Source organism: Mirounga leonina, unplaced genomic scaffold, assembly GCF_011800145.1.
Source record: "Mirounga leonina isolate KUSES-001 unplaced genomic scaffold, KU_Mleo_1.0 Mir_53, whole genome shotgun sequence".
Classification (NCBI taxonomy): domain Eukaryota; kingdom Metazoa; phylum Chordata; class Mammalia; order Carnivora; family Phocidae; genus Mirounga; species Mirounga leonina.
This window is the reverse complement of record NW_023270807.1, coordinates 9,393,659-9,416,067: the sequence shown is the minus strand read 5'-3', so window position 1 is coordinate 9,416,067 and position 22,409 is coordinate 9,393,659. Positions and strand designations below refer to the sequence as shown.

The following is a 22,409-nucleotide window of genomic DNA, read 5'->3' as shown; positions in this document are numbered from 1 at the left end:
AAAGTATCCTTTTTCAATCTCTGAAAAGCAGTAAAAGTTGTTTAGGAAAAACAAACCAAATCAACAAACAAACACAGCTCTTCCCCAGTATACTTTTTATTTTCCCATTTACCTTGGACTGCTCTGCCCTTGAAAAGTGATAGAAATACAAATTGAAATCTTTGGCACACTCTGGTTTCAGTTCGTACATGCCTCGTCCTGTTAATCCAGGTTTTCTATGGAAAAAAGAGTCCTTAAAATATTATTATTAAAGTCATACCCTAATTTATGAGACAGTCTTAGATAACAGAATAAAAAAGCCGAGTTCTCATTTACTGCTGATGAACGTAAACTGGTACTATTTTCTCTGGGTTAATTTGGTAATCTACATTCAACGCTCTACATGTATCATCTTATCTGACGCATCCACTTTGAATTTATCCTAACAGGACAGGTGAATGTGATGGTCATTGTGATGATTCAAAGTCTAACAACAGGGAATAGGTTACACACATTACGACACCTCCACACAGTTGAACATCATGAAAAGCGGTAATAATTTCTAAATTTTGACATATAAAGATGTCTGATAAGTTCTACCAAGTGGAAAAAGCAGGTACAATTTTAAGGTTTAGGGAATTATATATATATATATATATTTTCCTGTATTTTCTCTAAAAGCATGTACTGTATCTTTATAATCAACAAAAACAAAGACATTACTGTTGGGGTGGGAGCAAGGAAAAAGCAGGATTGAGGAACTGCCTCAACAGGCTCAGGGGGATCAACTAGTTTACCTACTGGGCAACACACTGGCCACTAGAGAGTGAAGGCAGTACTGAGAGGCCATCTCACAACTTAGGAGGCACATTCAGATGGAAACAAAGAAAGCAGTTTGGGGAAAACTCAATGCATCGACTTACGTCACCCGCTCAGGTTAATGTCAATTATATGAAACTATCAGGAACACCAGTTCTGAGCACAGTGAAAATTCTCATAAACCAATTTAGGTTGCTGAGTGCAGAGCTGTATCAGAAGAGTGAAATGACAGAAATCTAGTACAGAACTATGTATCTGAAAATGTCTGTCACTCTCTGAAAGCAACGATTTCATTCTCAGTTCCATCAAAGGAAACACTAAGAAAAATTAATATGTAAAAAAATTGAACAGGAAGTAAACTCACCTGAAATGGGCAACTGCTTCAATTACACTTTCCATGCCAGTCTCCTTGTTCTCCTAACAGTACGAGAAACAAGTAAGTGTGTTTCATGTTAACAGTATCTGCTAGCACCTTGAACATTGTGCTTTTCTCTCCTTAGGCCTTACACGGCAACCCTATGAAGCAGATATACTATTATCCCAATTTTTACAGATGAGGATTCCACAGTAAACATAATTATTAATATACAACCAGGGAAACTTATTTTGTAAGCTAACATGCATTCAGACTCATATGATTAAGAACAAGTCACTACCATATGGATTCAAGGTGACAGCTTTCAAAGGAATTAAGTTAAAAACACAAAGTACACATAACAACGTAACATTTAAACAAAATTTATGTAGGATATTTATACTATTTTTATGAAAGTTACACTGATTCCTTATATATTTTTAGTAAAACAGCATTTCCTAAATCATATCCCATTCATAAAAAGATGTTAACAGGTATTCTGATTAAAGAATTCTCTGGTCAAAGATGTTTGGTAAATATAGTTGCCATCACTTTGTACAAGGTGTACTTTAAAATGCTGTTTCAGATTATAATCTTCTTGGGGCGCCAGGGTGGCTCAGTTAAGTGTCTGACTCTTGATTTCGGCTCAGGGTATGATATCAGGGTCCTGGGATCGAGCCCCGTGTTGGGCTCTGTGCTGGACATGGAGCTTGCTTGAGATTCTCTCTTTCCCTCTGCCTCTCCTCCCACCCCCAAATTAGACTCTTCTTTATTCTAAAGTCTAAGTGAAACTGTAATTGCTTCCTCATCTAACAACTCAGGATTCATTTCCTGTATTAAAAAGTACAAGTAATTTTTAGCCTGACTAGATATTTAGTGATATTAAGAAATTACTAATTATTGTTCTTTTATTATGGCATACGGATAGATAGGTTTTTCGAAAAGTCCTTGTAGACCAGTTTCTCAACCTTGGCACTTGTCTGCTGGATCAGATAAATCTTTGTTGTGGGGGGTCTGTCCTACGCATTGTGGGATGGTCAGCTGTATCTCTGGCCTCTGCTCACGGGATGCCAGGAGCACTACACAACCCTGCCCCGAGCAGTGACACTGCCAAATTGTCCCTGGCTGAGAACCACTGTTTTAACATATATACAGTTCTATTTATAGATGAAATGGTAAGCCTCGTATTCTCGTTTTTTGGTTACAACAACCCAGCAAAATAAAATTCTGGCTTACTGTTGCACAACATTGCTTCACATATCTATCAAACAGGTCAAAAAACTCCCCAGCAATTTCATATAAAAAAGGAAAAAAAAAAGAAATCTTTCATCTCTGGCCTTAACCATCTCATATAAACCAACTACTTATATTATAGCTAAGCACATACACAAAAAAAGTTACCAGAATGCTTGGAATAAGACTTTTTTTTTAAACAAGATTTTTTTTTCCTCCTTTGAAATGATAATGAACATAGTCACATCACAAGTAAAGTCAGAAGTAGGACAGAGAATGCTCTGAAGGCCGGTTTGGTCATCCGAGATCATTAAAATGACTGACCACTACCAATGTGTACAAAAAAAATATAAAATGTAAATAAAAAAGAGAAACAAAAATTTCCTTTTTAAGGTACTTCTAAGAAAAAAAGCAGGGCCTTGGAAGTTTTGGTTCTTTTTTCCTCCCCTGTGGCAAACTCATTTTGTGGTTTTTGGTTGGGTGGTAGAGATCATGTGTCATCTGTGGGTAAACCTGGTATTCTTAACAAAATAATCCAGTGGGGGGGAGGGGCAGAGATTTGTGGTTGGGGTATAGATAAAACAAGACTGGTTGAAACCGGTGATGGGTTCTGTTACACTATGTTTTCTATTTCCACAGATATTTGAAACTTTTCATAATATAAAGTTTAAAGGAAGTATTACTCTGCAACAAATACAGGTTTAAATCCCAGAAGAATGGGCGCCTGGGTGGCTCAGTTGGTTAAGCGACTGCCTTCGGCTCAGGTCATGATCCCGGAGTCCCGGGATCGAGTCCTGCATCGGGCTCCCTGCTCGGCAGGGAGTCTGCTTCTCCCTCTGACCCTCCTCCCTCTCATGCTCTCTGTCTCTCATTCTCTCTCTTGAAAAAAAAAAAAAAAAAAAATCCCAGAAGAATGAACATTAAGGTTGAAAGTTTTGATCTATGTTTCAAATCTGGGGAAACATTTTGAAAAGCATCAAGGAAATAAGGATCTCTCCTAACTACAAGTATTTGGTATTTATCTGAAAAGCCCTGTGGCTGAAAAACAGGTGGCCAGGGAACTTGAGATCCTGAGACGAGAAACAGTTAACAATCAGCCTATGAATGCCAATGTGAACATTACTTTACATTCACTAAAATGAAAGAGATGGCTCCCTAAGGGAGAGTTTTTGGATGCTTCAGAAGGAAAAAGCTCTGAAAAGCTTTAGTACCCTCAACACAGATGAGCAGATGTTTCTCACTTCCTTCTCCAATATATTAAGTTTTAAAGCACTATCTCCACCCATGGCAACTTTGTAGTAAGGACTCAATAAGCCTTGTCTACTGAATACACAAATTCAGTTTTCAAGATCAGGTTTACTTCTTTTTTTAAAGATTTTATTTATTTATTTGACAGAGAGAGACACAGTGAGAGAGGGAACGTAAGGAGGGGGAATGGGAGAGGGAGAAGCAGGCTTCCCGCTGAGCAGGGAGCCCGATGCGGGGCTCGATCCCAGAATCCTGGGATCATGACCTGAGCCGAAGGCAGACACATAATGACTGAGCCACCCAGGTGCCCCAAGATCAGGTTTACTTTTATTTATTTATTTTTTAAAGATTATTTATTTGAGAGACAGAATGAGAGAGAGAGAGAGAGCATGAGAGGGGGGAGGGTCAGAGGGAGAAGCGGACTCCCTGCTGAGCAGGGAGCCCGATGTGGGACTCGATCCAGGGACTCCAGGATCATGACCTGAGCCGAAGGCAGTCGCTTAACCAATTGAGCCATCCAGTTGCCCAGGTTTACTTTTATTCAGTATCCTTATCTCTTCTAAGAATTCACTGTGAAAGATTCTACTTCTATGCTGCTTTCTATTCCCAATCACTAGTATTCTTTTTTTTCCCCCCAGCATTAAAAAAAAAAAAAAATTTAAAGTAACCTCTATGTCCAGTGTGGGGCTTGAACCCACGTAAGATCAAAGAGTCTCATGCTCTACTGACTGAGCCAGCCACGTGCCCCTCTAATTACGTCTAATAAGAGTGACTAGGAATTATAGGTGTCCTAGAATTGTGGTCTTTACCACCGTGAAAAAGGTATACAGAAGTAAATCTAAACATACTAGCCTGACAGGAAGGGGAGAATTTCCATAATTTTTTTTTGTAAGATGTAGGTACTTACATCTTCAGGTAAAGACTTCACCAATTCACTATGAGCCATAGGTTTGATGCTTAATTGATGGATAATCTCTCGCTTAATTTCATCTGTAGCATTTACCTGTCCAACTCCAGGACTAAATCTCTCTCCTGTCAATGCAAAAGTACATATACACACATTTAAGATAATCACAATACTTAAGCAACACAATATATTTTTCTTTCTGTGCAGTGGGAAAGTAAATAATTGGTTTGGCAGCAAACTAGGGTGAGAGCAGCTCCTAACCACACTTCTGAGGCTCAGACACAACAGGTGAGTGCAGGCTTTGGGTAGCAGAGAGAGAAAACTCTGGATACTATTTTGAAAGAGTGGGATCAGAAGGCAGGAAGGGACTGGATGTAGTCAAAAACTGGTAGAGCAGTAGTTGTAACCAGAGGACTAGGAAACTGCTTTCATGCTATCTGCCACATGGTAGCAGGGAGGGAGAGGCTTCCTTTCACCTTCTATCTAGTGGCAAATAAAATCTCACCTTCTGAGACCTTCGTTAGTATCACCTCCTGACAGTAGCCAGGAATCTCTGCTCTGTGGACTACAGAGTCAAAAATAGCAGAGGAGGTAGAGAAGGTAAAGAATAAAAGAATAGGAAAGATGGAGGTGACAGGACTGAAAATACAGGAAATAAGAGAAGAAATCTGCATCTACTAGCCACAGGTCTCTATTAACTTATTTTTTTTAATCATATATAAAGCCAAGATGACAGTTCTGCAACACAAAAGCACAGAAAGAAACATACCTAAGATATAAAGTAACAGTAAATAGCTCCTAAATATCCTATTCTTACTTGCTAAACTCTTCTGTCCTATTTTTTTCTCCCCAAAGAGCCTTTCAGATTATTCTGCTTCAGAACTTGTATTCTCTTGTTCTAAAGCACCTTGGCACTATCACTCTCAGTGCTACAGTAACCAGAAGGGAGAAAGAGACGGATGCTCTAATCTTCCCCTGAAGCTGAAGAACTGCTTAAACAAAGGAAACATAGCTTAGAAATTCACAACTATTTGTTATCACGAAAGCCAATGTAATTGATAAATGTCACAAACAATCCATACCTACCAACAAGCATTATAATGAGGTAGAGCATTTCTTCTATTAGAGTGTTGTTTTGCTGAACTACATCCTGTAACAAGTGGAGCAGAGAGAAAGTTGAGGGATACAAATACAAACACTGTATTATCTCAGATGATTAACATATCCCCCCAAAAAAGAAAGATACTTCTTTAATGATGTATTATGGTCTTTTAAACATGCTCTTACCTTATGGGTAATCTCAGAGCTAAATCTTTTTCCATAGTCTGGAGTACTGAAAATCTGATAAAGTTCAAAGCGGCTGAGCATTATCATCAGGAAATGATTTGGATCCATCATGGAGACACCTGTCTTTTTTTTTTTTTTTAATGTTTGAGATAAAGGAAAAGAGAGAGGTCAAAAGGGCTACTAAACAATTAGTGAAAGATATTTTGGGTTGAATTAAGTGAAAATAGCTTACTTATTCACCAATCCCTATAAAAGATGAACACCCACTTAGTCAATTCCCTACCTGTGGAAGCTACAAGTGTGGACAAGAATCTAAGCTGGTAAAAAAAACAAAGCATAGACAAAACAAAAAAAACCCCCTAACCCTACGTATCAAGAGTAACACGTTCTCTTGCCTTTTAATTCTCTGAATTGACTGCAACCCTATGAATTCAGCTCTGAAATTTTATCTCAGGGCTCTCTTATCACTGTCTAGTAGTGTATGGACTCTGAGAGAAATGTGCTATGGCAATTAAGCTTCTAGTACTTTTTATTTACCTAATATTAAGCTCTTATCAAGAACTCTCAAATTAATTTTTGGTGATAAAAACCAAACTAACTGAAACAACAGCTTTTAAATATTAGTTTTAATTCTCCTCTAATTCCATTTGTATAAATTCTAAATCAACTTGGATTTTATTTTGAGCCAATCATTTTTGAAATATACATTTCATAACCTTTTCTATAATTTTTAAATCCATTCAGCAATAATATGGAAAAACCACTATGTGATAAACATTGTGCTATGCACAATGGACAAAAAGGGACTAAGATATAATTGCCATGGTTTAGTGGAGGGACAAAAAGTAAATAGGCAACCACGATCCAGAGCTATGAATGCTATGGTGGGGATGAGTACCGCGCTCTGGGCCTTCCCAAATGGGATACTTAGCTACATTTTTGTGTGTCAGGGAAGGCTTTCCGGAGAAAGGGACACTAAACACTAAGACATACAGGAAAACAAGTTACAAGGTGAACAGAAAAGGAAGGGAGTAGGGTAGGCAAACTAGGGAGCAAAAGAAATAAATGTGCAGAATTTAAGACTTAAGAGAGAGCATGGCAATTCAGGGAATTTTAACATAGTTAAGTTTCATAAGCCTTGGAAATCAGTTTAAGGGGTTTGGGTCTTTAACCAGAGGACAACGAAAAAAGGATGGCTTTCAGGTTTCTGACCCAACTACACAACTGTATAGACTGTTAGTTAAACAATACACCAAGGTAGGAAACCCAAGACAGGAGGAAGGTATGGAGGGAATAAGAGGAATTAGTTTGAATATGTTAAATCTGAGATGTGTCCAGGAAATCTAGACGGAAATGTTCTATAGGCTGCTAGCCATATGAGTTTGGAGCTCAGCAGACAGGGCTAGGCTAGAGTTAGAGATTTGAGAGTAATCGTAAGTGACTGGGTTCTGTGGAAATGACAAGAAGAAAAACGTTCCCTACAACCTGTAAGTTTAATGCTTTTAATTCATTACCTGAAGCATTACTATATCCTTGTCAAACATTTCACGTCTGCATTTCACATTATGGTAGTAATAAATCTAAAAAAAAATTAATTATATTGGTAAATAGGTTTTTATTTGTGCAGCTCCCTCCTCTCCCCAATCCCCAAGAGCACATGGGTTTGATGCAAGTGTGAACGTGGGTGCACATGCACGAATACACGTGCACACACGTGTACACACACACACAATGTAGTTCTCTCAACAGTTAATACTATATTAGCAGAGATTAATTAATTAGAAATTTCCAGATTTCAGTGTTTATGCTATAGTACACATTTTGCAGCCAACCTTCTGGGTTTCCCCAACAAAGCTACTTTGCTGTAAGGTTTATGGCTATGAAAAATGAAAACAAAACAAAACCAAAACCTATACCAAGCCTTGATAAGGTCTAAAAATAAAACCTCAATTTCAGAGCTACAGTAATAGAACTTTTTTTTGATTGAAGTATAGTTGACACACAATGTTCCATTAGTTTCAGATGTACAACATAGTGATTGGACAAGTCTATATGTTATGTTCTGCTCACCACAAGTGTAACTCCCATCTGTCACCATTTAACACTGTTTAACATTTAACACTGTTTAACACTGACTATATTCCCTATGCTGTGCCTTTCATCTTCGTGACTTACTCATTCCATAATCAGAAACTTGTACCTCCCACTATGCTTCACCCATTTTACCCATCCCCCTACCCCTTACCCTCCGGCAACCATCAGTTTCTAAGAGAACTTTCAACTTTTCCACAATTTTATTTAAATAGATGAAATCTGGATTTTTATTATGTTTTGTAAAACTGTTCTAAAAATGATCTCAAGTTAAAAATCAAGAAAATTAAGTTCATTTCTACTTTTGATATTGTTTCTTGACAAAGTATGAATAAAAGTTCTAAGAAACTTCTTGGTTTAACATTAATCTTCTTGAACAATTTTAATATAGATAACTCAACTTTCAATGACTTAAGTATATTGAAAATTACAACCTTCAGAGAAGCCAAAGGAAGAGATGGAATGAAAAGTCTTCATAAACTAAAAAACACTTACCTGGTTTACTAGAGAGAACCCATTTCTTCTCCACATGCCTGCATGTACTTGGGCACATAAAACAAGGCATCTAAGAGGGTGTTCTATCAACATGGGTGGGCTAAGTTCACTCTGTATAAAAAAAAAAAAAATCCATAAAAATCTCAACTCTATAAAGAAGGGTCATAGGGATGGAAACTGTATCAAACAGTAGTTAAAATTAAAGTATGTTTATGTGATGGTCAATTTTGTGTTAACTTGGCTAGGCCATGGTACCCAGTTTTTGATTAACGCCAGTCCACATGTTGCTGTGAAAAGTATTTTGTAGATGTGATCAGCATTTAAATCAGTACACTCTGAGTTAAGCACATTACTCTCTGTAATGTAGGTAGGTGGACTTCATCCTATTAGTTCAAGGCCTTAAAAGAAACACTGAGGTCCCCCCAACCAGGGACGAAGAAATTCTGTTTCCAGAATGCCTCTGGACCTCAGACTACAATATCAACTCTTCCTTGGGTCTCCAGCCTGCTGGACTACCATGCAGGCATATTGCAGACTTGCCAGGCCCCATAACTGCATAAGCCAATTTCTTACAATAAATCAATTTTTTCTCTTTTTCTCTCTCCATACTTTACATACCCATGTGCACATGCATGTGCACACAATCTTCTATTGGTTCTGTTTTTCTGCAGAACCCTGATTAATAAAGTTTGTTTCAAAGTGATCTCAAGTACATGGAACATAATAAATATGCATTTACTTTTTTTAAAAAATATTTTATTTATTTGAGAGAGAGACAGAGATAGTGACAGAGATAGCGAGAGAGAGCAGAAGCAGAGAGAAGTGGGAGAAGCAGGCTTCCAGCTGAGTGGGGAGCCCGATGCGGGGCTCGATCCCAGGACTCAGAGATCATGACCCGAGCTAAAGGCAGACGCTCAACTGACTGAGCCACCCAGGTGCCCCTAGGCATTTACTTTTAACTTATTATTATTTTTTTAGGCATTTACTTTTAATTTATTTTTTTAAAAAGATTTTATTTATTTATTTGACAGAGAGAGACACAGTGAGAGAGGGAACACAAGCAGGGGGAGTGGGAGAGGGAGAAGCAGGCTTCCCACTGAGCAGGGAGCCCGATGTGGGGCTCGATCCCAGGACCCTGGGATCATGACCTGATCAAGGCAGGTGCTTAACGACTGAGCCACCCAGGTGCCCCTAGGCATTTACTTTTAAATGTTAGGATTACTTACTAGAGGAAGGAGCTCTGGAAATTTATATGCGACTTCACTTTTGCTTAATAATACATGTAAACCTGCATAGGAGAACAAACAAAAAGGCATTTCAACAACTGCAGATCATTTAGGAAAAAAGTCCTAAATATTCACTCAACTTTGTATCTAACTACTCTTTCTCTTTGAGAACCTATCCCATTACAAATTAAGATAAAAAATGAATTGCATCTATAAATGAAGCTTTTTGAATAGATATTTTCATGAAGCTCTGTGTCAAAGGTACACTTAGAGCTAAATTCCTAATTACATTTACTAATACACACAGATGACATTTTATATAAGTAAATGTCAGATATACAAACACGGCAAAAGCAGTTCTTTTTTTTTTTTTTTAAGATTTTATTTATTTATTAGAGAGAATGAGAGAGAGAGAGCATGAGAGGGGGAGGGTCAGAGGGAGAAGCAGACTCCCTGCCGAGCAGAGAGCCCGATGCGGGACTCGATCCCGGGACTCCAGGATCATGACCTGAGCCGAAGGCAGTCGCTTAACCAACTGAGCCACCCAGGCGCCCGGCAAAAGCAGTTCTATAATTATCAAACAATTTATGTATGTTATGCCCACTTTAAGGGTCATATTTCACTGGGCTGTGGAGTTTGTTCCCATTTAAAGTATAGCAGGAGAGATCCTTCTGGCAAGTGAACAGAGAGACTAGTCCTGGGATTCGTGGTCCATGCTGATCCTGACCTCAGATTTAAGTTCCCTAGAACTTCCAGTGTAAGATGAAAGCCTCTCTAGTTAGTTCCTAATTGCAAAGGGCTCTTACATAGCTCAAACTTGCTTAATTCTGTTAACTAAGAATTAAGTGTACTGTTTATGTTGTTGTCTACACAGAGAATGCTTTTTTTTTTTTTTTTTTAAGATTTTATTTATTTATTTGACAGAGAGAGACACAGCGAGAGAAGGAACACAAGCAGAGGGAGTGGGAAAGAGAGAAGCAGGCTTCCCGCCGAGCAGGGAGCCCGATGCGGGGCTCGATCCCAGGACCCTGAGATCATGACCTGAGCTGAAGGCAGTCGCTTAACCAACTGAGCCACCCAGGCGCCCCGAGAATGCTTTTAACAATCTTATCAATAGGTGCGGCCACTTGGTCAAGCCTGGCTTGAGGCTTTCGTATCCAAGAAGACCTGCATCATGAGTCTCATTCTGACGGCCTGCACTTGACATCTGCCACTCGAACTCCATTAGTACACACTCCAAGTTGTTCTTGAACTGTTTTGTGTGTGTTTACTTAGTAAGCTCTTCAGTTAGATTATAAGAATTTAGGCCAAGCTTTATCAAACACAGCAGAATGCTCAAAGATGTTCACTGAGGTCTGAGAGCAGTAAAGACCTAGGCAGAAACGAGTATAACTCTCATTTCTATGTAACTATCAACATTGGCCTCCAACATACGACCAGATTTTTTTTTTTTTAAGATTATTTATTTATTTATTTATTAGAGAGTGAGCAGGAGAGAAACAGCATGAGAGGGGAGAGGGTCAGAGGGAGAAGCAGGCTCCCCGCTGAGCCGGGAGCCCGATGCGGGACTCGATCCCAGGACCCCGGGATCATGACCTGAGCTGAAGGCAGTCGCTTAACCAACTGAGCCACCCAGGCGCCCCCATACGACCAGATTTTTAAAGGCAGCAAAGACCAGCAGCTGAGTTGTAAACAGGACCAACATTCCTGCATCCCAGCTGAATACTTTCCCACAACACCATGCTGTCACCTGCTCCCATCAATTATCAACAGGTTCAGTATGCTCAAAGCACTTATGGAAACAAAACAGGGCCTGAACAAGTTTCATACTAAGTACTTCTTTGCTGTTCTATTTGTTGCATTACTGACATTTAGATGTCTAAGTTATCTTAAATCTCCACAACTTCCATAAGACTGTTGGAATGCTAGGCTCTAGCAGCAAGAAAATGTGACAATGCTCAGAACAATGAAAAAAAAAATGCATTCAGCAAAGAAAGAGGATTATTACTCCTGATCCCATGGACTTTAAAAGGATGATAAAGGAATAGTAGGACTAGCTCTATGCCCACAAATTTGATAACTTAGATGAAATGTAACAATTTCTTGAAAAATACGAACTAGCAAAACTCCTAGAAGGAGAAACATATAACTAGAACTAACCTGTATCTATTAAAGAAATTGAATCAGTAATTAATGACCTTCCAAAAAAGAAAGTATCAAATCCATATGGTTTCACTGAGGAACTCTACTAAACATTTAAGGAAGAAATGGTATCAATTCTCCACAATCTCTTACACACACACACACACAACCATTTTCACATCATATTAAATTATTCAGCCACATACTTAAGATAAACTACAAATTCTACAATGACTAAAAATAGCTACCTTTTCTACTCTCACAGTTAAAAGTGGAACTAAAGGGAACAGCAGCATGTGAGCAGGATAAGAATTCCTGCAATCAAGAAATATAGAAGGAAGCTAGATTGAAAAGAGACTGGGGGCGCCTGGGTGGCTCAGTCGTTCAGCGTCTGCCTTCGGCTCAGGTCGTGATCCCAGGGTCCTGGGATGGAGCCCCGCATCGGGCTCCCTGCTCAGCGGGAAGCCTGCTCTCCCTCTCCCACTCCCCCTGCTTATGTTCCCTCTCTCGCTGTGTCTCTCTCTTGTCAAATAAATAAAATTAAAAAAAAAAAGAAAAAAAAGAAAAGAGTCTGTAGATAGAGATGGACAGGTGCACATTCTAAGCTTTTGACCACTGCAAGGTGGTGGCTTGAAATACTCTACCAAGTATAAAGGGCTTGTAAATCAACTACTTATGATTAAAAAACTGTCATTCCAACGTGGGACTCACTCTTGACCTGCTGCCTAAAAAGGTTATCAATAAATGAGTAAAAAACAGCTTAGAGGGAAAGAAAAAAAAAATTTAGGGTGGTTTCAATTTATCAGCAATCCCTTAAGCGATAGGGTGATCTGAATGGGGACGACAGACTCTGAATGTGAGTTGAGTCAGGCATACGGTATATATGTGGTAAGCATGTGGTATGTGCAGTTTAGAAGTCTGATGCAGCACCATGGTACAGTCGTTATAAACATGACTTCTGGGGCCAAAGCACCTCACAATTCCTACTCTGACTCTTTCCTGCTGCATGACACTAAGGAGGTCACTTCTATGTCTCATCTTCCCCTCTGTGAAGCAAATGTAACAATACCTACCTTGTAGGCTGATGTGGTGATTAAATAAGTTAATGCTTATAAAACTCTCGGTATAATGTATAGTAAGTATTCCATAAATATTAACCACAAACAACAATTTAGAAGATAATTTCAGGGTTCTTTTTTGGGGAGAAATGCTTTACCTGCAAGTAAGCGAGAAACTGGGAGGTGAATGCTAACTTTTTCTTGAGAAACACAGTATCTGATAGTTTCCACTGAATGTCCACAAATGCTTAACGTGATTGGTTGTTCACCATCAGTGAAACCACCATGACACTGCATCAATACAGCAAGGCATTTCTTGTAAGCTTCAATTAACACTTTTTCCTAAAAAAGAGGGTTTTCTGTAAGTTACTTCAAAGGCTGGGTTTCTACAACATTGAATAAGCACCTCAAATTCAACAGTGAGTAAGTACCTCAGATATCAATATAGGCAACACCAAACTCAATCTTCCCTCCCCCAATATGGTCCCTCTTCCAGGGCCCTGTCTCAGGGAATGACATCTCCATAAAGCTGGAAATCTACAAGTCATTCCAATACCCTCCTTTCCCTCATTTCCCACTGCCCAATCTATTACACTAAGCTGGCAATTTCATCTTCTAAATTTCTCTCAAACCTGGCCACTGATCATCTCCAGTAATTCAAAGGAAAGCCAACCATCTATTAAATCCCCTGCTTCTACTTCTGCCCTCCTCCATCTATTCTCCCAGAGTAATTTTTAAAAAAACATGTAAACTGGATCATGTCACCTTTTCTAGCTTGGTAGCCACTAGTGGCATCCCAACTCTATTAGAATAAAGCCCAAACTTCGTTCCAGGGCCTCCAAGGCCTGCAAAGTCAGGCCCCTGTCCAGTTCTCTACCTTCAACCTCTGTGCTCCAACCTGAGCCTTCTCACAGCTCCTGGACCAACCATACTCTTTCTCATCGCAGAGCATGATGAAGCTGTCTCACAGTCAGGAATATTCTTTGCTCTTTGACCAGTTAACTCTTACACATAGTTCAGATCTCACAGAAGTCTTCTCTTACCTCTTAACTTACACAGGCTCTTATCTAGACTTTATAGCCAAAGGAAAGCAAAGTAATTTTAAGACGGAGAACAAATGAAACAGTTATAAAGCCTTATTTTTGGATACATTTCTAAACTCTTCTTTTTATATGCTCAAAATCTAGACGAGATTATGGGAAAAAAATGTAGATCATAACATAAGAGAAGAGAGAGTGGATCATTTCTTCCTCTATTTTCCAAGTTTTTTCTAAGGCTTCAGAATTTTAACTTTTATGGAATTTATGGGTAAGAGAGGAAAAGATGTTATTTCATGAGGTAAGTATCACCACTATCCTCTCCAAATCTCCTCAGAATCCTTAGGAATCTGTTTATTCCCCATCTTCCATTTATCTCCTACTGCCTACCCCTGGAAGAAACTCACGTCTAAAGCACACCAGTCCTGCATCATTGAAATGACATGTGTTAATTTCATTTGTAGCGTGAAGGCTGCCTCCCATTCTGGTTCCATTTCAATATGCTGTCCTACTTGACGTGTAATTGGATCCATTCCCTTAAAAGAAGCAAAAAGATTTTATTTTATTTTAATTTTTAAAAAATTTTATTCATTTATATGACAGAGAGAGATAGCACAAGCAGGCAGAATGGCAGGCAGAAGAAGAGGGAGAGAGCTCGACACGGGGCTCTATCCCAGGGTCCTGGGATCATGACCTGAGCCGAAGGCATATGCTTAACAGACTGAGCCACCCAGGTGCCCCAAAAGAAGCAAAAAGATTTTAAATGGATTAAAATTATGTTTGTCCTCTTACATGGAAACTTAGTAATATAGAAAAAATATATATTGATTATAAAAACATATAAAAGTTTTAACAAGAAGCTTCAAGTAGTATAAGAAGTTCAACTCCCTAAATTACATGTTTATATATTAACATTCCCTAAAATATAAATTAAAAACCCCAGTATAGAACAAATATTTTTGAGGCAATCCTGCATATGTTTTAAACCATAAAATGTATGCTTCACTGCAACGAGCCTTCAAATTATTTTTTAGCTCTATCATCTATAGGCCAAACTGTTAGAAGAAATTAGACAGGCTTTTAAAATGTTACTGAATTTATAAGTATATTTTATGATATACTAGAATAAAGGTTTCATATTTATTCCTAATCTGCAACTAAAAGTTCTCACAGACTAAAAGAAAGCAAAACAAAACAAAAAAACCCAGAAATGTAAAACAAAAAGATAAAATAGTTTTATAAGAATAGACATTTTTTTTTTTTAAAGATTTTATTTATTTATTTTGACAGAGAGAGACACAGCGAGAGAGGGAACACAAGCAGGCGGAGTGGGAGAGGGAGAGGGAGAAGCAGGCTTCCCGCGGAGCAGGGAGCCCGATGCGGGGCTCGATCCCAGGACCCTGGGATCATGACCTGAGCCGAAGGCAGACGCTTAACGACTGAGCCACCCAGGCGCCCCAAGAATATACATTTTTCAAAAAAGATTTAATTTGTTTATTTGAGGGAGAGAGAGAGAGCATGAGCAGGGGAGAGGGACAGAGGGAGATGGAGAAGCAGGCTCCCCGCTGAGCAGGAAGCCCAACTCGGGGCTTAATCCCAGAACCCTGGGATCATGACGAGTGAGCCACCCAGGTGCCCCAAGAATATACAGTTTTGAAAGAATTTTAAATAAGAATATATGTTTCAGAAACTAGCCTAACAGGGTGCCTGAGTGTATAAGTCGGTTAAGCGTCTGCCTTTGGCTCAGGTCATGATCCCAGAGTGCTGGGACTGAGCCCTGCATTGGGCTCCCTGCTCAGCGGGGAGCCTGCTTCTCCCTCTCCCTCTGCCTGCTTGCATGCTCTCTCTGTCAAATAAATAAATAAAATCTTAAAAAAAAAAAAAAGAAACTAGCCTAACTACTCTCTTGGTGTGTCAGAACTGATTATAGAAAATAGAGGATACCTCAAGTATTTAAAATGACCAAAGTTTCTACAGATAGAAAAACACAGAAGTATTACCATAAATTAAACATCCCAACCCAACACAGAAACCAGAATACTTTCCAAAAATGATAAGTTGATTTTGTTTATTTCTTGCTTAAGAAAGCCAGACAGCTACTAAAAGAATTATAATGGTATGGCTCAGATATTTTGGGATGACATCTACCTTCTTACAGTTAAAACCATATACCAGTTGGTTTCTGCTAGATTCTGTTCTGTATATGGGGGTGTTTCCAAAAAAGAGAATTAAACAGAGGGAAGCAAGTTCTATACTGTATTATATAAATATCATATCAAGGAGAGAAAAAGAATTATGGAAACATTAAAAATAAAAATTAAACATTATAGTTTCTTAATTATTAACTTTACAATACTTCCACGTAAGCATATTAAAAATAGTAAACTTGCAATCCTCAAAGAAAGAATGTTAATGGTAACCAAAAGAACAACCAAATACAAAAGAATAGTAGATGCCAGAACTTCTGCTTGGATGTCATTTATTCTACACCATTCTAAGGGTTTCCAATTAAAAAGGAGCTTCTTGGTCCAAATTGTAGTCATCTAAATTATTCTTTTGGAAATGTGCCCCAAATGAAAAGAATACATAGACAGAAAAGATGTTCAAGTCAATGAACCAAAAAAAAAAAAAAAAAAGGTGCTCCTCTTTAAAATGTTCCATTTATACATACCTGCATACATTTGAGTAATTCCAAAAAGGCATCAAATCCTTCTAGGAACTTCTGCCTCAGATCATCTGACCACTCAGTTGGTTTGCTAATTAACACATACCTGAACAAGATAAAAATAGCAATGAACATATGGGTAAACACTGACATATTACAAGTTGCAAGTGGTTGGATAATTAAACAAAAACTTACTTGAGATCTAAAATAAGGCTCTGAACTCTCCTAAACTTGAAGGCTTGTAAAGCAGTATATCGTTCAAACTGAAATCTCCCCTGGGCATCTCGATGTCTCAAATGATCCATAAAAGTCTTAATGATGATGGTCATCAGGTTTTCTTCTGTGATAAGCATCCGAGCCTAGAACAGAGTATATCAGAGTACACTGGTAATCAAAATGTATTAACTAGAAAGCTAAAAAAAAGTCATCAACATTGGTTAGCTCTTTGAAGTTTAAACCTTTTCCAATGCAACTATATAGTATTATAAATGCATTACTGTGTATTTCTAAATAACAATTACTTACTCCAATTGCCACGTGTATGAAGCAACAATTATATCACGGAGAAAGATGCCAGAATGTTAGGAGACAGATCCAAGCCTCATTATTCAAAGACAATTCAGGGTGGGGGCTCTGAACCAGGCTGCAAATTTTTCTTAACTGAGACATTTAGACACCTATAATGGTATGGTATAATTACTCTAGGATCCAGAGGTTCATATCACAGATTCTGTAGAACTCAGTATGAAACTCTATTTCCTCTTAATCTTTTAAAATTTTTTTGGTTTTGTTTCTATGTATAGATATACATATCTATGTATTTTTGAATAAGCAAATACATTTAAATGATGCAAAAAAAACCAACAAAAACCAAAAACCAACAACAACAAAAACAGGTAAAAAGTCTCCTAGCTCCTAAGGTCCCCCTTGCAAAGGCAATCTCTGTTAGCAGTTTTCTTGCATATTCTTCCAGAGATGGAAGAATACATATATACATTTATAATATATGGGTTAAGTGTTACTAAGTAGATAGAAGTATGCATATATTTAATTATATCTATTTCTCACCCTTAAAGGATAGCGTATTATAAACACTGTTCTTCACTTGTTTTTTAACTTCATGTATTTTAGAGATTGTCCCATATCAGTTCATGTAAATTCCCTCATTTGTCATAACCATCACCAGGTATTTTTTTCTATCATACTTTATTTAGCCAGGCAGGCCCTTAATGGTGAGACATGAGACATTTGGGTTTTTTCCAGTCTTAATGCTATTTATTCCAAAAGATGTTGCAATGAATATTAGCTGTGTACAACTGCAAGGATAATTATAGAATAATTTTCTAGAAGTGGAATTACTGGGTTAAAGTGCATGTACATTATAAATTTTAGTGATATCATCAAATTGTCTCCACAAAGAAGTGTACCAATTTATATGTCCATCTACAGTGTTTGCCTTTCCCCTCATGCTTTCAGTAACACAATGCAACTTTAAACATTTTGATCTTTGCCATTCTGATGATTTTAACTTGCATCTTACTATGAATGAAGTTGGATGTTATTTTATAAAAATTTGCATTTCCTTTTCTGCTCCATAATAAAGTCAGAATGTCTAATATTATTTGAATACATTATTACTCTGCTATAAAAGATCATGGATTTTCCCCTACTTTTCTAGCCTAACTAGGTTCAAGGGTATTATTAGTGGTATTGGGGGAACTATTTAACTAGGTCTCTCATTAATCAATCAGCAATATAGAAAGTTGCATCAAAAAGTAGGACAGGAGTGCCGGGGTGGCTCAGTCAGTTGAGCATCTGACTTCTTGATTTTGGCTCAGGTCATGATCTCAGGGTCATGGGATCAAGCCACCTGTCAGGCTCCATACTTCTCTCCCTCTCTCTGACCCTCCCCCTGCCCGCGCACGCTTTCTCTCAAATAAATAAATCTTAAAAAAAAAAAAAGTAGGACAAAAAAGTGCAGAAGATAGAAGTCTAAGACTATAGTAAAGTTGTGTTCTAATGTAAAAGTTCTGAGGTCATCAGCTAAAGAGAAAATCTATATAGTTAAATATTCCTTTGAAAAACTCAAAAGTCATCATCACATTGACACAGGCCCTAAGAACCTCAAAAATCAACAGCATTAACTACTGTTCATTTTCCTACATAGTGAAGACTAAGGTCAAGTTTGAAGAAGAAGAGGTGTTGATAGGTTAAGATAAAAGGATATTCCTTTTTGGTTTTTTGTTTGCTGTATTAGTTGACTTGGAGAAACTTAAATGAGTATAATACAATTTGACTGACCTAAGAAAAAACTCTGTAGAACATGCTTACAAGACTTACAACCAATAGTTGAAGGAAGTTTGGGAGAGACAATTTATTTTTTTAAAGATTTATTTATTTATTTTTTTGACAGAGGGGGAACATAAGCAGGGGGAGTGGGAGAGGGAGAAGCAGGCTCCTCGCTGAGCAGGGAGCCCGATGTGGGGCTCGATCCCAGGACCCTGGGATCAGGACCTGAGCCAAAGGCAGACGCTTAACGACTGAGCCACCCAGGCGCCCCTGGGAGAGACAATTTAATATTGGTAGAATGTAAATCTCACCAACCAAAGCATTTATTTAGCATTTTCAGTTTCAGATAAATTCTTAAAAGAGATGGTTTATCCACTGCATAATTTTGTTTTGGATTATGATTGTCATGGATGCCAACTTAAAAAAAAAAAAAAATCAGTAAGACGCCCATTAGTACTGTCCCACTGAAAGAGGGGAGTTATTCAGCCATTTCTACTTCTGAAAAGAAAACTAGAGAAAGCATATTTTCCAAGGTTACAACAGAAAAGAAGAATAAAAAACTTTAAGTGCTTGGCTTTATCACCTCATGCCTAGATTGTTGCTAAACTTTCAAGGTAATCTTTGACATTAAATATCTAACATAATTATATAGGTCTAGTACTTCTCATCACCCTAAAAAACTGCTTAATTTTTTTTTTTTTTAAAGATTTTATTTATTTGACAGAGAGAGAGACAGCAAGAGCAGGAACACAAGCAGGGGGAGTGGGAGAGGGAGAAGCAGGCTTCCTGCGGAGCAAGGAGCCCGATGCGGGGCTCGATCCCAGGACCCTGGGATCATGACCTGAGCCGAAGGCAGACGCCCAACGACTGAGCCACCCAGGCGCCCCCAAACTGCTTAATTTTTAAATGCCTACAATTCTCTTTGCTTTAAAATAAATTACTGAGGGTGCTTGGGTGGCTCAGTCATTAAGCGTCTGCCTTTGGCTCAGATCATGATCCCAGGGTCCTGGGATTGAGTCCCACATCAGGCTTAGGAAGCCCGCTTCTCCCTCTCCCATTACCCCTGCTTATGTCCCTGCTCTTGCTATCTGTGTCAAATAAATAAAATCTTTAAAAAAAAATTATAAAAAAACATTTTTCTGCTACTCACCTTAATTACAATTTTATTTATTTTATGTAATTTGTATTCAATCTTGTGTTGCAAGGCTCATTACATATTCAAAATGGGCCACAGTCCCCGCTAAAACTCTGAAAAATCTTTATTTTTTATGAAGATTTTATTTATTTATTTATTTTGAGAGAGAGAGCGTGTGCAGCAGGAGGGGCAGGGGCAGACGGAGAGATAGAATCCCAAGCAGACTCCACAATGAGGACAGGGCCCGACATGGGGCTCAGTCTCACCACCCTGAGATCAGGACTTGAGCTGAAATCAAGAGTCGGATGACCAAACTGACTGAACCACCCAGGTGCCCCTGTGAAAAACATTACTGAATAATAATGGCCTGTGAACATACTTTTAGTTAAACTAAACATGATAGAGCATACAGGGGTAATGATGACTATAAATTAGGGCACATTTAATAAAAACAAATTAGAACAAGTAAGATATTGTTAATCACTTGAATTATTAGTATTGGTTCTTGACCAGGCTATTTAAAAATGGAAGACTGAATTTTCAGTTAACCCAAAAGACCAATATATGGGATTGTATTACTGATATATTACATTTCACTAATATCTAGGCAATTGATTTTTAAGCAGGGATAGGCAGATGAATTACTAATGGTGCTTTTCCAAGAAACTATCCATGTACTCTTCTGCTTCCAGTCATGAGGGAAGAAACTTGAGGCTGACCAACATTTTTCCCCAAGAACAACCAGAAAAGATCAATTAGGAAAAAGTCTGAAATCATTAGAGAGCTGCTGAGGCAATAAGAATTCGAGGGGATAAAACCATAGAGAAGGGCCACAGCAGAGGGAGATGAGCCAACATCCTGCAGCTGCTTTTCCTTCAGCATCTGACTCTTCTGGGAGCAGGGCAAAATGAGATAGAAGATCCCAGGAAAGAGTCTGACAAAACTGCTAACAGGGAGAAAAACCTAAGTTTAGCTGGTGTGGGGAGTGGGGTGGCCAGGACTCTAGTAAGAACAGAAGGGTAGGAATGGAGTCCAACGTTCTTTCAGCTTTCCCCGTAAGACATCTACAAAATTCTGAAGCTGTGCAGGCCTTAGAAGTCTAAGAGCAGAAAGACTAGAAGAGCAAAGGAGCAATGTGGCAGTTTTAGCAAGCGGAGGACACAAAACGAGTTCGGGACCCTAGAGAGGGGAGGAACTCAAGTGAACCCTTTAGGCTCTTGACTGGGAACCCTTAGAGGGTAATGTTGCAGGGGTGAGGATGACTCAGAAGACAGAGTCTAGCCAAAACAACCTGGAGTCATGTTAATTCCTAACTAGACTAAGGTGATGGGCCTCATTCCAGCTGCCTAACATTAAGGGGAATCTTCTTAGGATAAAGATACCATGCAGTGTCTAAGATTTTGTAATAAAACACATCCTCCCAGAAGGCAATGAGAAAGTGAATGGGGCAGAAACCATATATATTTTTTTAAAGATTTTATTTATTTATTTGACAGAGAGAGATACAGCGAGAGAGGGAACACAAGCAGGGGGAGAGGGAGAGGGAGAAGCAGGCTTCCTGCCGAGCAGGGAGCCCAATGCAGGGCTCGATCTCAGGACCCTGGGATCATGACCTGAGCCGAAGGCGGACGCTTAACGACTGAGCCACCCAGGTGCCCCAGAAACCGTATTTGAGGAGAGAATGACTCCAAAATTTCCAAAACTGAGAAAGCCACCAGCATAGGGATACAGTATCTACAAACTCCAATATCTATAAAGAAAACCAAACCTACATAAATCATAGCAAGACTGCTTATTAAGCATTTCAAGTGACTAAAAATCAAAAGGGGCAAAAATATAAAAGAAATTAAATAGGAATAGAACTACAAATGATCTAGATAATGACATTATCAGACTATGACTTTATTTAAGATATTATTTATTTATCCATTTTAGAGAGAGAGAGCATGTGCGTGTGAGCAGGGGGGAGGGGCAGAGGAAGAGAATCCCAAGCAGACTCCATACTGAGCACAGAGCCTGACATGGGGCTCGATGCCATGACCCTGAGATCATGACCTGAGTTGAAATCAAGAATCGGAAGCTCAAATGACTGAGTCACCGCTGGGCGTGGAGCTTGCTTGAGATTCTCTCTCTCCTTCTCCGTCTGCCCCTCCCTCCACTCCCCACACTCTCTCTCTCTTAAAAAAAAAAAAAAGTTAAAAATGTAACAATGGAAAAGACATACTATGCAAACACTAACCAAAAGAAAGGAGTTGTTGCTGTAGTATCAGATAAATTACTTTAAGTGAGGAGTATTATCTGAGATGAAAAAGATAATTCATGATGATAAAAGGGTTAATCTAGGAGGTACAATTCTAAATTTGTATGTATTCCATAACATAAAGATATATAAAGCAGGCATATAATAACAGAACTAAAAGGAGAAAGGCAAATCCAACGATCA

General features: G+C 38.6%; 1 protein-coding gene across 6 annotated transcripts in view; it reads right to left on the bottom strand.

The window, feature by feature from the left end:
- Positions 1 to 22,409, bottom strand: part of UBR2 (ubiquitin protein ligase E3 component n-recognin 2) — a 117,707-nt gene that overhangs the window by 36,197 nt on the left and 59,101 nt on the right. For all 6 annotated transcript variants that reach the window (XM_034991123.1, XM_034991122.1, XM_034991125.1 and 3 more), the window contains 12 exons: positions 16,738 to 16,901; positions 16,549 to 16,648; positions 14,285 to 14,413; positions 12,999 to 13,182; positions 9,641 to 9,702; positions 8,415 to 8,525; positions 7,343 to 7,408; positions 5,829 to 5,951; positions 5,628 to 5,691; positions 4,542 to 4,666; positions 1,163 to 1,215; positions 113 to 215 (listed from right to left, as the gene is read on the bottom strand). In XM_034991123.1, the coding sequence (XP_034847014.1) occupies positions 113 to 215; positions 1,163 to 1,215; positions 4,542 to 4,666; positions 5,628 to 5,691; positions 5,829 to 5,951; positions 7,343 to 7,408; positions 8,415 to 8,525; positions 9,641 to 9,702; positions 12,999 to 13,182; positions 14,285 to 14,413; positions 16,549 to 16,648; positions 16,738 to 16,901 (1,284 nt within the window). The remainder of the gene's footprint in view (positions 1 to 112; positions 216 to 1,162; positions 1,216 to 4,541; positions 4,667 to 5,627; positions 5,692 to 5,828; positions 5,952 to 7,342; positions 7,409 to 8,414; positions 8,526 to 9,640; positions 9,703 to 12,998; positions 13,183 to 14,284; positions 14,414 to 16,548; positions 16,649 to 16,737; positions 16,902 to 22,409) is intronic.